The sequence below is a fragment of the Saimiri boliviensis genome, chromosome 15 (genome assembly GCF_048565385.1).
Source record: "Saimiri boliviensis isolate mSaiBol1 chromosome 15, mSaiBol1.pri, whole genome shotgun sequence".
Classification (NCBI taxonomy): Eukaryota; Metazoa; Chordata; class Mammalia; order Primates; family Cebidae; genus Saimiri; species Saimiri boliviensis.
In genome coordinates, this window is record NC_133463.1 from 29,335,047 (window position 1) to 29,352,036 (window position 16,990).

General features: G+C 39.5%; 1 protein-coding gene across 3 annotated transcripts in view; it reads right to left on the reverse strand.

Annotated features, from left to right (window-relative positions):
* The window catches only part of MTDH (metadherin), an 86,692-nt gene that overhangs the window by 33,945 nt on the left and 35,757 nt on the right, over positions 1 to 16,990 (reverse strand). The window contains exons 5-8 of one of the 3 annotated variants that reach the window (XM_039464470.2): positions 15,762 to 15,827; positions 13,667 to 13,903; positions 8,275 to 8,364; positions 3,420 to 3,518 (exon numbers count right to left, since the gene is read on the reverse strand). In XM_039464470.2, coding sequence (XP_039320404.1) covers positions 3,420 to 3,518; positions 8,275 to 8,364; positions 13,667 to 13,903; positions 15,762 to 15,827 — 492 coding nt within the window. The remainder of the gene's footprint in view (positions 1 to 3,419; positions 3,519 to 8,274; positions 8,365 to 13,666; positions 13,904 to 15,761; positions 15,828 to 16,990) is intronic. The other 2 variants (XM_039464471.2, XM_039464472.2) reach the window with 2 other exon arrangements.

The following is a 16,990-nucleotide window of genomic DNA, read 5'->3' on the forward strand; positions in this document are numbered from 1 at the left end:
CAGGCTGGAGTGCGATGGCGCGATCTCGGCTCACCAAAACCTCCGCCTCCTGGGCTCAGGCAATTCTCCCGCCTCAGCCTCCTAAGTAGCTGGGATTACAGGCACGCGCCACCACGCCCAGCTAGTTTTTTGTATTTTTAGTAGAGACGGGGTTTCACCATGTTGACCAGGATGGTCTCGATCTCTCGACCTCGTGATCCACCCGCCTCGGCCTCCCGAAGTGCTGGGATTACAGGCTTGAGCCACCGCGCCCGGCCATCATTGCTGGTCTTTTATTTGGTTGTCAGCTGTTTCTTGTCAGAACTTAATTCAATGTCAACTTTAATAACTTTTTAACAAAAGAAAACAATTATGTTAGAAAGACATTCTCTAGTGTTTTAACAGACAATATTAGTTAACCACATTGGGTAGACTAATTTTGCCACTAGAAGGATACTAACAGCAGCATTTACTAGATATTTACTATATGTGAGGCAGTGTTCTAAGTGCTTTACATGTATTAACTCATTTAATCTTCTCATCCGTACTGTTGGGGAGGGATTACTATTTTTACAGATGAGAAAATTGAGGCATAGAATAATCATGTAACCAGCATAAGGGCAATGGCACGGAAGTTAAGACTGAAACCCAGGTAGTCTGTCCTGAAAGCTCATACTCTCAACCACTCTGTTAGGCTACAGCTAATTCATTCACTCCTGTATGCCAAGAAAAAGTTTTATTCAACATCTGACTTTTTACATGGGTTACAATGATGCTGTTCTTTTGTGGTCAAGACAGTAATAGATTAACATATGTCTTCAAACCGGAGGGTCAATGTACTAATTATAGTATAACATAAATGTAAATCTAATGTAATATGCTTTGTGGATTAGTAATCTCAAATACTAAATCATTCATTTTAGAAATTCAGAAGTAATAATTAAATTCATTGAGCACTGGGCCGGGCGCGGTGGCTCAAGCTTGTAATCCCAGCACTTTGGGAGGCCAAGGCGGGTGGATCACGAGGTCGAGAGATCGAGACCATCCTGGCCAACATGGTGAAAACCCGTCTCTACTAAAAATACAAAAAATTACCTGGGCATGGTGGCGTGTGCCTGTAATCCCAGCTACTCAGGAGGCTGAGGCAGGAGAATTGCCTGAACCCAGGAGGCGGAGGTTGCGGTGAGCCGAGATCGCGCCATTGCACTCCAGCCTGGGTAACAAGAGCGAAACTCCGTCTCAAAAAAAAAAAAAAAAAAAAAATTCATTGAGCACCAAAAAAACCAGCTGCATTAAAGATGGTGACACAGAAAATAAAATTTACAGAGAAAATATTAAAGAGAAACTTTGGACCTAATACAGCATAGCAAACTTGAGGAAGATGGTGTTCCTGATACATATTACTTTGATTAAGTACAGAATCCTATGCATACATGTTTTAAAAATCTTTTATCTTGGCAGCCAATCATGTTTTTTATATTCAAAGTTATCTTAATATGAATAAAATTAAAAGTGGAGCTACTCTGTCCAAGCAGGAAAGCCTAGAGACCTGACCATTCAATTTTCCTCTGCCTCAACCCACAGCAGCCCAAGATACCTTACCGCCATTTTCCTATAGTCACTCCTATCATCGTTATAATCGCTTCTCAATTCTATTCTGCATATAGCTGGTAATTCTTCCTAAAGCACAGATACAGTTTTTTTCCAAAAATAGTGCTTTCGCATCCTTGTAAAACCTTGGATTTAAATACTTCATACACAGTCAGTCCTGCGTATCCATGGGTTTTCCATTTGTGGATTCAAAAATGTTCGGGGGGAAAAAAATGAATGAATTGTGCCTGTACTGAATATGTAGAGACTTTTTTTTCTTGTCATTATTCCCTAAACAATACAGTATAACACTATTTACACTGCATTCGGTACTATAAGTAATCTAGAGATAATTCAAAGTATATGGGAGGTCATAGGTAGGTTATATGCAAATACTATGCCATTTTATCATAGGGGACTTCAACATCTGCGGATTTCAGTACCTGAGGTGGGTCCTGGAATCAAGCCCCCATGGATACTGAGAGATGACTGTAATTTACAGAGCTTTCATGTTCACCCATTAACTCATTAAAACCTCACAACAACCCATGAAAATAGATATGACAGGTTATTTGCTCGATTTTACAGTTCCCAGATAAGTGACAAAGCCGAACCATGTGAAGTACGACATTTTAGAGTCAGGACTAAAATTCATATTTACTGTCTAAGCTAGTACTGAAAACCGCCAGCTCCCTAATCTTTAGCCACCAATTCAAGGAATGGCATTTCACAATATGGTTCTCCCTGATCTTTCTCCCCTCATCTCCCTTAATCTGTAAGAACTGTGCTTTAACCCCTGTGTTGCCACCTGACCTTGATGATTACTATCATCACCAAGGCTGTACCAGATAGTGGTTAAGAGGATGAACTCTGCAGCCAGACCAGCAAGGTCTGAATACTGCCCTCCTCCCATTTAACTGACTGTGTGACCTGGGGAAAGCTAGAACACTTACCCTTGTCACAGCTTTTTCATCGGAAAAGTGTAAAAACAAATACTTACCACATAGAAATGTTAAGAGCAGTAAATGAGATAATAAAATCCAAAAGACTAAAACCAGTGTCTGGTACATAGTGTTTACTTTCACCAGTGTTTACTTTTACTGTTATTATTATTATTACTATGAGCACCTATTTTTAAGGGCCTGCACTAGGTACTGCATGTATAAAAAGAGTGCTAGTCCCCATTTTCAAAGGGTTCTTTACTTGGAGAAGCAAAAGATATGCTTAAAAATGGTGGAAAACCCCACAAGGAACATATACCTGCTAACAGAAAATAGTAAACAGTAAAAAAGAATGTGAAATAAAAATTCAGAGAAAGTAAATTTTGAGATTCGGGTTTGTGAGGAAAAAAACCTCACACATTTTTTAAAAAATGAAAACAGCATGAGCTTTCTGAACATACAAACCATATTCTTCCTTTTTTAAAACGACTCTTCCTTTAACTAAACTTCTACTGGCAACTGGGTTAAGAACGTGGTTTTCTACCGGCACAAAAATGTGTGTATACTTCACAAATACAAAGCCATTCCTGTATATTGAATTCAGTCTATTATACTACCTAGGGAGAGAAACAAACATTTATTTAAAGCAAAAAATTTAAAAACTAGAAATACTACAGAGCAACTAGAAGAAAGCTTTACATTTAAATATTGTCTCAATTATGATAATTTAGTTTTAATTTTACAGGTATTCAATAATCAGGTTTCAAGTAGTACATTTGGTATTAAATTATATTCTTATGACCTTTAAAGGTGAGAAATCAGAATTAAAATTAAAACATAAAGCATGAATTCAGGGTGCTAGAAAGAAAATTCTGAAAAAAATAACTGATAATTTTTAAAAGGACATACTTAACCCAGACCATTCATCATCGATATAGGGTTGATTACGGCTAACATCCCACTGATAATCAGAAGTGGTAGACTGAGAAACTGGCTCAGCAGTAGACCCTTAAATGAAAAACGAATGCAATAAAATTAAAAATGGAATTTCCTAATGATGTTTCATAACAATAGTTCTATACTTTGACATGGAGACTTTATTTTAAAAATATCTCCTAAAAGGAAAAATTCAGACATTAGAAAAAGAGTAAGTTAAAAGGAAAGTAGAATTGAGGGTAATTTTAGATTACCTATGATAATCACTTGATCTAATTCACTGATCAGAAATATTTATTTTCCCTAGCACCAATCCATTAGATTTTGTATTCTGTATTTTATGTCAACTGGTTACCTATAAATTTCTTTTTTCTTTTTTTTTTGAGACAGGGTCTCACTCTGTCATCCAGGCTGGAGTGCAGTGGTATGATCATGGCTCACTGTAGCCTCAACCTCATAGGCTCAAGAGATCCTCCTACCTCAGTCTCTCAGGCAGCTGGAACCACAGGCTTGCCTCACCATGCTGGGTTTTTTTTCTTTTTTCGAGATAGAGTCTCGCTTTGTTGCCCAGGCTGGAGTGTAGTGGCACAATCTCAGCTCACTGTAATCTCTGCCTCTTGGGCTCAAGCAATCCACCTACCTCAGCCTCCCAAGTAGATGGAACCACAGGTACACATTATGCCCAGCTAATTTTTATATTTTTTGTAGAGATGGGGTTTCACCACGTTGCCCAGGCTGGTTGTCAACTTCTAGGCTTAAGTGATCCTCCTGCCTCAGCCTCCCAAAGTGCTGGGATTAAAGGCATGAGCTGCTATGCCTGGTCTCCTGGCTTAGTTTTCAAAATTTTTTTGTAGCGATAGCGTCTCCCTGTGTTGCCCAGGCTGGTCCTGAACTTCTAGCCTCCAGTGATCCTCCTGCCTCGGTCTCCCAAAGTGCTGGGATTACAGGCATGAGCCACTGTGCTCTGCCTACAAATTTCAAGAAGTCAAAAAAAGTTATTTTTTCCTTCTTTTTAATGGAAAATAAAACACAATAGAAATCTCTGCCATTGATCATTTTAGTCCTGGCTGTTTCAGGACTATGTATCTTCAAAACCCTGAAAGAGAGAACTAGAAAATATATGAGTTAGCTAGAATCTTTTGGTTAAGAAACGTTAAATAAATAGGTAATTATCTAAAGAGGTGAAGCAGAGAGAAGCTAAAGAGACAAGAGAATTACAGGAGATCTAGAGACTAAGTTCAAGTGCATTTAAAGAAAACAGTATCTTGTAAGTTTTGCCTGTTTTTTTTTTTTTCTCAGGTGAGCCGAGTAGGCTGGGTGAGAGTGGGTTCACATAGTCATTTAGAAACCTGATGGAAGCTGTGGTAGCCTGCTGTTAAGCTCTAGAGCTTAACAAAAAATTTTACATAAGTTTTGGGGGGCATATGAGTTCACTGATGCCAAGTCAAAACCCCTTGCTTTACGGATGTAAATTCATTTTAGGATGTAAATGTAAAGCACTGGTTATCAGGTGTGCACACGCACAAACACCCATTCTGAATCAGAATTTACATGTGTCCTGGAGTCCTGGGATGACTCTGATATATATATTTTGGATTCAGAGCCACCATAAAAAGAAATAATTAGGAAAAAAAGATAATTGCTTGGTTTAAAAGTTTGTTTTTTTTTTTTTTTTTTTTTTTTTTTTGAGACGGAGTTTCGTTCTCGTTACCCAGGCTGGAGTACAATGGCGTGATCTCGGCTCACCGCAACCTCCGCCTCCTAGGTTCAGGCAATTCTCCTGCCTCAGCCTCCTGAGTAGCTGGGATTACAGGCATGCACCACCATGCCCAGCTAATTTTTTGTATTTTTAGTAGAGACGGGGTTTCACCTTGTTGACCAAGGTTGGTCTCGATCTCTTGACCTTGTGATCCACCCGCCTCGGCCTCCCAAAGTGCTGGGATTACAGGCTTGAGCCACCGCGCCCGGCCTTAGGTTTTTTTTTTTTTTTTTTGAGATGGAGTTTCGCTCTTGTTACCCAGGCTGGAGTGCAATGGCGCGATTTCCGCTCACCGCAACCTCCGACTCCTGGGTTCAGGCAATTCTCCTGCCTCAGCCTCCTGAGTAGCTGGGATTACAGGCACGCGCCACCATGCCCAGCTAATTTTTTGTATTTTTAGTTGAGGCGGGGTTTCACTATGTTGACCAGGATGGTCTCGATCTCCTGACCTTGTGATCCACCCGCCTCGGCCTCCCAAAGTGCTGGGATTACAGGCATGAGCCACCATGCCCGGCTGTGTTAAAAGTTTTACATACAACCACATCCTTCCACGAGAGTCCTTACTAATTTATAAATTTCTTCTTGGTTACAGATGATCTTTTTTTTTTTTTTTTTTTTTTTTTTTGAGACGGAGTTTCCCTCTTGTTACCCAGGCTGGAGTGCAATGGCGCGATCTCGGCTCACCGCAACCTCCACCTCCTGGGTTCAGGCAATTCTCCTGCCTCAGCCTCTTGAGTAGCTGGGATTACAGGCACACACCACCATGCCCAGCTAATTTTTTTTTTTTGTATTTTTAGTAGAGACGGGGTTTCACCATGTTGACCAGGATGGTCTCGATCTCTTGACCTCGTGATCCACCCGCCTCGGCCTCCCAGAGTGCTGGGATTACAGGCTTGAGCCACCGCGCCCGGCCCAGGTTACAGATGATCTTACCAGCATTCTGCTAACATATTAACTGCTTGATATATACTCTCTCTATATATATGTTTAATATATATATTTTAATGTAAACTTTAACAGAGTAATTCTATAAAATTCACATTTAATTATTAGTTGCTTAGAAGCAGTATTGTAACACTGCTGCTATTCCTTTAGCAGCCCACACTACTTTCTCTGAATATAAGAAGGGAACAGCATTTGTCTTGTACAGCCACCAAATGAGGAAGCAGCGAACTTGTACTTCTGGAACCAAAACGTGGTCTATAAGACCAGAGTTTGGAAAACTATGACTCGTAGACCAAATCCCCAACTGTCTGGTTTTTATATGGCTCATGAGCCAAGAATCATTTTCATATTTTTAAATGGTTAAAAAATATCAGGCCAGGCACAGTGGTTCATGCCTGTAATCCCAGCACTTTGGGAGGCCGAGGCAGGTGGATCACAAGGTCAAGAGATTGAGACCACTCTGGCAAACATGTTGAAGGCCCATCTCTACTAAAAATACAAAAAACTAGCTGTACATTGTGGTGCACCTGTAGTCCCAGCTACCTGGAAGGCTGAGGCAAGAGAATTGCTTGTACACCAGGAGGCAGAGGTTGCAGTGAGCCTAGATCGAGTCACTGCACTTCAGCCTGGCGACAGAGCAAGACTCTGTCTCCAAAAAAAAAAAAAAAAATCAAAAGAATAGTATTTTGGAACCAGACACAGCCATTTGCTTACTGTCTCAGGCTGCATTCCTGTTATAACAGCAGAGTTGAGTAACTGCAACAGAGGCTGCATGGCCTACAATCCCTAAAACGTCTACTATCTGTCCCTTTATATAAAATGTTCGCTGACCCTCTTTCTAGCTTAGTGATTCCAGACACTGTGAAACTATAAAATTAGTAATCTGGGTCCATGAATTCCAGTGTGAACCCAGCACTGCAAACTAAACAATGTCTCCCATATTTTACACACACACACACACACACACACACACACACACACACACACACTTTGAGACAGAGTCTTACTCTGTCACCCAGTCTGGAGTGCAGTGGTGCTATCATGGCTCATTGCAGCTTCAGCCTCCTGGATTAGAGAAATCCTCCCGCTACAGCCTCTTGAGTAGCTGGGACCACAGGCAAATACCACCATGACTGGCTAATTTCTTTTTTAACTTTATGTAGTGAAGTAGTTGACCAGGCTTGTCTCGAACTCCTAATCTCAAAGTGATTCTCCCACCTCAGCCTCCCTACATGCTGGGATTATAGACGTGAGCCACTACACCTGGCCTCCCACATTTGTGTAATATTTGTTAAATATATATAGTTTCTATATGATTAATAAAACATACATCCATTTAAGTAATGCAAAATTGACAGTAGTTTATTAGTAATCATGTATTTTATAAATCAATAAATACTTAAGTTGGCCGGGCGCTGTGGCTCAAGCCTGTAATCCCAGCACTTTGGGAGGCCGAGGCAGATGGATCACGAGGTCAAGAGATCGAGACCATCCTGGTCAACATGGTGAAACCCCGTCTCTACTAAAAATACAAAAAAAAATTAGCTGGGCATGGTGGCGCATGCCTGTAATCCCAGCTACTCAGGAGGCTGAGGCAGGAGAATTGCCTGAACCCAGGAGGCGGAGGTTGCGGTGAGCCGAGATCGTGCCATTGCACTCCAGCCTGGGTAACAAGAGTGAAACTCTGTCTCAAAAAAAAAAAATAAAATAAAATAAAATAAATACTTAAGTTATTATGTGGGAATCCATAAGCTGAAAGGGTTAGTTCTAAACTCATGATGAGTAACAGTGAACAGAAGTAAAATGTCAAATTGTAACTAAAAGTATGGTAGGACTACATTAAAGACTATGAACCTGAAGGGAAGGCCTTGCATGTATATTTGTGTGCCAACACAGTGTCAGTGATCTCAGGCCACAGAATCCTTACACCCCTAGAGATGGGAATTAAGCCATTTGCACACAAGAATTTAGGTCTTCTCTCCCAGTTGTAAAGGCCTTTGCCATTTTATAATAGCTGCTATTTATATTGATATCAGTACTTGATGTTGATTAGTTTTTCAAATAACAAATACTAAAATTAAACAAATGTTTTTGTTAGCTGAACAAAAGACTGTTTTCACATACCAGAAACAGCAGAGTTAAGTGTGAGAGATGCAAAAGAAGCAGAATTCTGTTCAGAGGTATTCATTCCCCTATCCACACTAGACCAAGCAGCTGTTAAAATAAAAAATGTCACTTGGAACCTTCAATTTGCAATCAGACTTGAAAGACATGTAAAGATTTAAAACTGTGATAACAATATTTATCAAGATAACCTTAGAAATCAGAACCACTTAATATAGCAACAGCTACTATTTACTGGATATTTATTATGTAGCTGGACCCCTTACACCAACCACTTCTAATCCTTACAGCAACTTTGCTAGGCAGTTTTGGAGCAATTAAATGACTTGCTGACAGCTAGAAAACAGCTGAGCCATGATTACAACTTAAGTCAATTCCCAAAGCCTATGCTCTTTTCCACTATACCAAGCTGCATTGTTATCTATCATAATTAAGCAACTACTTTGGGTTAGCACTGAACTTGGTACTTGATTTCATTATAACAAATTCTCATAATTACTTAAGTATGAGGTTCATACAGGTTAAATAACTAGCCTGAATGTCCATAAAAGCTATCGTATAGAATAACAGACATCTATCTGTATCTAATAGATCTGTCTGAACCAGTTCCTGTTCATTACTGTATACCATGCTACATTCTCAATAATTTCAAGACATTTCTTTCTTATTTTAAAGAACAGAAACCTCCATGGGACAAGTCACATCTGTCTCTTCTCTGTAACCCATTACAAACCTATTTAATATGGTTCCCCTTCAATTTCAATAAAGGTCCTATTCTATCTAGGTAGGAACTCTAATTTGCTGTTTAATTTTATCTATAATAACATTAAGTAAATACCATCTAATTTATGTCCTAATTATGAAATGTTACATAGCTTTTTATAAGTAAATTGCAGGCCAGGAGCAGTGGCTCACATCTGTAATCCCAGTACTTTGAGAGGACGAGGCAGGTAGATCATGAGGTCAGGAGTTCAACATCAGCCTGGCCAACATGGTGAAACCCCGCCTCTACTAAAAATACAAAAATTAGTTGGGCATGGTGCCACATGCCTATAATCCCAGCTTCTTGGGAGGCTGAGGCAGGATAATCACTTGAACCGGGACCTGAGAGGCAGAGGCTGCGATGAGCTGAGATCACTCCATTGTACTCCAGCCTGGGCTATAGAGCGAGACTCCCAACTCAAAAAAAAAAAAAAAAAAAAAAAGTAAATTGTAAATATCCTAAAAGGTCACACAGTTCCTAACATTACTCCATAAAATTCAACCATTTCTTTTACCAAATATGAAAGGATGCTTTATAGCATAGAAATTAATGCTTTCTTCTCTGCTGAAAATGGGAGTGGGAATTTAGGAATGCCTTTTTTTCTTTCTTTTTTATGAGACAGAATCTTGCTCTGTTGCCAAAATGGAGTGCAGTGGCACAATCTTGGCTCACTGCCACCTCCGCCTTCCAGTTTCAAGCAATTCCTGTCTCAGCCTCCTGAGTAGCTGGATTACAGGCATGTGCCACCGTGCTTGGCACATTTTTGGATTTTAGTAGAGATGGGGTTTCACCATGTTGCTCAGGTTGGTCTTGAACTCCTGAGCTCAGGCAATCTACCTGCCTCGACCCCATCAAAGCGCTAGGATTACAGGCATGAGCCACCATACCCAGCCAAGAGAATGACTCTTTCAAACAAATTTTGATACCTCTATACAATTTTTCAATACAATGAGGAGGAAGGAAAAGCAAACTTAAGAACAATATTAGTAAATGATCTAGAGTTTGATTTTTGACAGTGTTAGGTTTTAAAAAAAGTGGGGCCAGATGCGGTGGCTCACGTCTGTAATTCCAGCACTCTGGGAGGCCGAGGCAGGCAGATCACCTGAGTTCGAGAGTTTGAGAGCAGACTGACCAACATGGAAAAACTTCATCTCTACTAAAAATGCAAAATTAGCCAGGCGTGGTGGCACATGCCTGCAATCCCAGCTACTCAGGAGGCTGAGGCAGGAGAATCGCTTGAACTTGGGAGGCGGAGGTTATAGTGAGCCAAGACTTCACCATTGTACTCTAGCCTAAGCAATAAGAGTGAAACTCCATCTCAAGAAAAAAAAAAAAAGTGACAGAAAAAGCTAGTAACAAAGGAAAAGAGTATTTTTCTACTTACTAAAAAGTTTCTAGTGGTCGGGATTTTGAGACCAGCCTGACTAACATGGAGAAATGTTTAGTAGAGAACTCCTGACTCTACTAAAAATACAAAATTAGCTGTGCATGGGGGTGCATGCCTGTAATCCCAGCTACTTGGGAGGCTGAGGCAGAAGAATCACTTGAACCTAAGAGGCGAAGGTTGCAGTGAGCCAAGATTGCGCCATTGCACTCCAGGCTGGGCAACAGAGTGAAATTCTGCCTTAAGGAAAAAAAAAGTGACAGAAACAGGTAGGAAGGAATATTTTTCTACTTTTATACTAAAAAGTTTCTAGTGTCTACTGATCCCTCAAATTAGAAGAGATAAACAAAAAATATTTGCAATAAGCACAAGAGAAAAAAATCTTACGTTTAACGTACAAGAAAGTTTAACTAGATTAAAAAAAAAAAAAGTAGTAGGCAGACATGGTGGTCCCCATCTGTAATCACAGCACTTTGAGAAGCCAAGGTGGGTGGATCACTTAAGCCCATGAGTTTGAGACCAGCTAGGTCAACATAATGAAACTGCGTCTCTACAAAAAATATCAAAGTTAGCCTTTAATTAGTCTTCAGGCATGGTTGCACACCACGCCTGTGGTCACAGCTACTCAAGAGGCTAAGGCGGGAAGATCATTTGAACCCTGGAAGCTGAGGCTGCAGTGAGCTATGATCACACCACTGCACTCCAGCCTGGGCAACAGAGTAAGACCCTGCCTCAAAAAATTAAAAAACAAAAACAAAAGCCAAAAAACCATGAAGAGCTCATTAGACAAACGGGAAAATAACATTAACAGACAATTCATAAAAGAAAGAAATGACCAAGAAAGGGCCAGGCATGTTGGCTCACGCCTATAATCCCAGCACTTTGGGAGACTAAGACGGGTGGATCATGAGGTCAGGAGTTTGAGGCTAGCCTGGCCAATATGATGAAACCCTGTCTATACCAAAAATACAAAAATTAGCCAGGCATGGTGACAGGCGCCTATAATCCCAGTTACTTAGGAGGCTGAGGCAGGAGAACGCTTGAACCTGAGAGGCAAAGGTGCAGTGAGTTGATAAAATGCCACTGCACTCCAGCCTGGGTGACACAGTGAGACTCCATCTCCAAAAAAGAAATAAATGACCAAGAAATTTGTGGAAAAATATTCAATCTCATTAGTGGTATTACCAAGTTAACTCAAGTAATTTATGTACTTTTTGCTTATCAAATTAGAAAAGGTGGAGGAAAAAAAAATCCCCAACCTTGGTAAGCATAGGATTAAATGGATACTTACACTAATGCTTTGAATATAAATTAGAACAACTCTCTTAGAAAATACTTAGGCATTATGTAGTAGAGCATTATAAACATTCATATTCCCTTTAATCCAATATCACTCACAAGACTCTGTCCTTAAGAAATAACTGCAAAACATGGCCAGGCGTGGAGGCTCATGCTTGCAAGCCCAGCACTTTGAGAGGGCAAAGCAGGAAGATCACTTGAGGTCAGGAGTTCAAGTCCGGTCTGGCCAACATGGTGAAACCCCATTTCTATTAAAAAAACACAAAAATGGCCGGGCGCGGTGGCTCAAGCCTGTAATCCCAGCACTTTGGGAGGCTGAGGCAGGTGGATCACGAGGTCAAGAGATCGAGACCATCCTGGTCAACATGGTGAAACCCTGTCTCTACTAAAAATACAAAAAATTAGCTGGGCATGGTGGTACGTGCCTGTAATCCCAGCTACTCAGGAGGCTGAGGCAGGAGAATTGCCTGAACCCAGGAGGCGGAGGTTGCGGTGAGCCGAGATCGTGCCATTGTACTCCAGCCTGGGTAACAAAAAAAAAAAAAACCACACACACACGCACATAAAAATTAGCTGCGTGTGGTGATGTGCACCTGTAATCCCAGCTACTTGGGTGGCTGAGGCACGAGAAATGCTTGAACCCAGGAGGTGGAGGTTGTAGTGAGCTGAAATCATGCCCCTGCACTCCAAGCCTGGGCAATGAGTGAGACTCCCTCTTAAAAACAACAACAACCCCATATATATTCAGTGCAACATTATCTACAATGGTTAAAAAAAGAAAAATTACTTCTTAAATAATATGGGAATAGTTAAGTAAATTATACTATCCTTAGATTATAGGGCCATTAAATACACTTACAAAAAGTAAGGAAAATGTTTATGTTACAATGTTAAGTGGGGATTTGGGGAGACATAAACATGCATATCCAATTTTAGTTGTATCAAAAACAAAAATACTAAAGCAAAACTATAGACTGGGTGTGGTGGCTCATGCCTAAAATCCAAGCACTTTGGGAAGCCGAGGTGGGCAGATTACCTGAGATCAGGAGTTCAAGACCAACCTGGCCTATATGGCAAAACCCCGTCTTTACTAAAAATACAAAAATTAGCTGGGTATGATGGTACACATCTGTAATCTCAGCTACTTAGGAGGCTGAGGTTGCAGTGAGCAGAGATTGGGCCACTGCACTCCAGCCTGGGAAACAGAGCGAGATTCCACCACAAAACAAAAACAAAAACAAAAAAAAAAACAAACCAAACTCCACCCCTACTGCCCCCACCCACTATACACAGTCGGGGGCAGGAGAAAGGGAGGAATAAGAAATATAAGTAACAGTGGTTGTTACTAGGTAGCATAGTGATAACTGTGGGATTTTTCCTTATCTTTTTGCAGTTTTCCACATTTAATGTGAATTTCTTTTCTATAATACACACACACATGCACACACAAACTCACAAATTAAGTTGCTTTTAACTTGATGGCTCTCAACAGAAATAAACGTCTCAAGTACTGATCTTTATTATCAAAATCCAGAGAAAAATTTAATTATAAATAGGCCACTCTGCAGATGGTAAAATGTAAGTGGATGTTATCAACTGTACTTCCATTTACTATTTTTATTTAGACTCAACACAATTATTGAAATTAATAAAAAACTCTACTGACACATTACATGTATCATATCACTAAGAATACATAATTACACCAGTTAGCTACATTGATAATCAAATGTGATAAAGTATGTGAAAGCACTATGCAAAGAGTAAATGATGTTATTTAGTTCCCACCTTGCTCTACAAAAAGGATGTGAGATGAGTTAATTATTACTATTATTTCTGCAGAACAGTACTTATTTTTCTATTCATACTTTTCCTATTTCTGAAAAATTAAAAATGTGCAAGATTAGTTATTTTAAATAAACTTAAATTTTTCTAACACTTCTTACCAATGCCAGAAAATATTGAACGGTCACTCCAACTCCTTCCCCAGTCTTTTCCATCCGCATTAGCATCTCCAGTGTCTTGACTCCAGGCAGATGGCTCAGTTTTCCTCTTTCCTGTAGAAGCAGGTGAAACAGAGTTCCACTTCTCCTCACCTGCACTGATCTGTGAGGAGAGTTTTACAGACTTTTCATTCCAGCCTCCTCCATTGACAGTAAGGTTTTCATTCAATCCTGAAGAAACTTAAAAAAAAAAAAAGAAGAAGAAGATTTGAAATAGGTACATGACTTCTTAAAACTGGGATATTTTCACATTTCTATGATTGCTTGACTTTAATATTTATTACTCACTTCCCCTACTATCCTTTGATCATCGAGAATTGCCTTTTTAATTTAAAAATAGGAGGCTTATACACAACATATATACTAACAAGTTTTTAACAGTAGAATGACTTGCTCAAAGGAAGTACAACAGAGCAAACAGGAAATGACACATATTCTGAATACTCACCCACTAAGAAGATGAAGACATCTCCTAGTTACATGTTCTTTCCTTAATTATTTATACATACTACATTATGTATCAAGCAATGATTCTAAAACCTGGCTGCACATTAAAATTAACTAAAAAATTTCTTAAAAACAGACTCTGGAGTCTCAGCCCAGACCAATTAAAATCAGAATCTTTGTGGTGGAGCCCAGGTATCATTATGTATGTATGGTGTATGTACACATACCCACACACAAATACACATAGGTGTGTGTGTAAATTAGTACATGTTTATTTATATATATGTGTGTGTATATGTTGTTTTTTAAAGCTTCCTGGATAACTAATGTGTAGCCAGGGTTGAGAATCATGGGCATGAAGGAAGCTTTTTGACAGTGCTAAGAACCAGCACTGAAAAGCCTGAAATGAGGTTGGGTGCGGTGGCTGACTGACACCTGTAATCCCAGCACTTTGGAAGGCTGAGGCAGGTGGATCACCTGAGGTCAGGAGTTTGAGACCAGCCTGGCCAATATGATGAAACCCCATCTCTACTAAAAACAAAAATTAGGTAGCAACTGCCTGTAATCCCAGCTACTCGGGAGGCTGAGGCAAAAGAATTGTTTGAACCTGGGAGGCAGAGGTTGCAGTGAGCCGAAATCCTGCCACTGCACTCCAGGCTGGGCGACAAGCGAAACTCCGTCTCAAAAAAAAAGTCTGATGTCTGTCCTAGGACTTTGGGAGGCTGAGGTAGGTGGATCACCTAAGGTCAGGAGTTTGAGACCAGCCTGGCCAACATGGCAAAACCCCATCTCTACTAAAACATACAAAAATTAGCCAGGCGTGGTGGTGGGTGCCTGAAATCCTAGCTACTCAGGAGGTTGAGGAAGGAAAATCACTTGCACCCAGGAGGAGGAGGCTGCAGTAAGCCCAGACTGCTCTACTGCACTCCAGCCCGAGAAACAAGGCCAAAACTCTCCATCTCAAAAAAAAAAAAAAAAAAAAAAAAGGCCTGAACGAGAAGGTGCGTTTCTCATTTCCAAATTTATTTTACTACAACACTTTTGTCTTCAGGTCAGGGATAACACTACTTAATTCAGTCTTTACCATAAATGAGTAAACAAAACATATTTTCTATTTATAAAGCAATGAAAACTTTAGACTATAGTCCATGTATTGTGAAATATTTGATACTGTCAAGGAAGCAGTTAAAACATTATAGGAACTAAGGCTTTTTTTTTTTTTAAACATACAAGCATCAAGCATTTTATCCCATATATGGTATATTAAACCCAAGCCCAACAAAAATCTTTCTTTTCTACTGGCTTAAGTGATATAAGCAAGAATCAAAATTGCATATAAGCGAATACTCAATGTTTTTATATATGGGGGGAAAAAAAACTAGAACATACCAAAGATTGTTAGAAGTGGGAGTGATTTTTCTTTTTATTTATTTTCCAAAACCTCTGGACCGTGATTATGTTACTTTAATAATTAAACATCATTTTAAGACTTTTTTCTTTCCTTCTGTGTCATTCATGTGAGGAAAGAGATATGTATATAAATTTCTACTTTGATGGGCCTTCAATTTAAGTTACATGTAATTTCTCTCACCCTGAAGTGTAGAATCTCCTTTTCCAGATTTAAAGTTGCTAACTTGAACATTTAGATGAGAATCACCTGGTTAAAATAGAAATAAAATTTATTTAATACTAAATAGGCCGGTACTATGCACATTAAATTAGGAGTAACACATAATTTTTACTTATTATCTATTACAAATTGCTCCTTCAAGTGCTAAATTCTTCCACTGGAAAAAAGTCAATTTTACAACACATTTCACTTGTTGGTAAGGAACTGAGTTTTCTGGTTACCATATTCTTAGTCAACTAAAATGCCAATAAAACTGCCTATGAACAGACAGAGTTTGCTATTCTGTATCAGTTATTAAGATTCTTTTAAGTAGTAAATGGGCTCTGTAATTGGATTCAACTTTGCCACCTCTCAACAACATCAGCTGCCTTTTCAACAATCCTGGAAGCAAACACATCAACTTATGAAGAACTTTGCCAGTATTTGGGACCAGGACTTAGGAAATATGGCAAGAGGTGGGAATACACATTATAACACAAAAATACTATTTCTCTGACACTAAAAAGCGTATGATCACAATGTTTAAAAAAACAGCATGACATAGGATTGTGCTAGCAAGGAAGGCATGCATAAGACAGTGAAAAATAATCATCAACAAAAATACTAAAGCATAGTGACAGTGAAAATGGGTAAGCAGAAGTTATTGCTGTACCATGGCAATAAATTCCACCAAGTTATCAAGCAAAAAATAAAAGGCAACAAGGCTAAGAAAATGGTTTGGAAACAACTGAGATGTGGGGAGATGGGAAGGTCATCAACAAAAAGACAAGGAAGATATATGCCAACGCCTTCAAGCAAGTTGAACAGTATCACTTTGCAGACTGGTGTCTCCAGGGTAAAAATGATAGTAATGTAAAGGGTGAGTTACCAAGAAGCCACCAGTATCAGAGAGTATGAATATCTGAAATATTAATATTTGGGAGAAAGAACATTAGCTCAATAATCTTTGAAGTTCCGGTCTAGCTCTATCAAACATCTATGATACTCTCAAAAAACTGGGGTGATGAGAAATCTAGACACAACCTGTACTAACCAGAACATGCTTGATTCATCTTGGAATGAAAGCACTCAACATGCAAAACGGTGATAAATCATTTCATTTAATAAATGTCTTATCTACTCTAAGGAAAGGAGATGCAAGAGAGTTGGGGCAAAGTGATACAAACTAGAAAAGTGGCAACATCATCTTC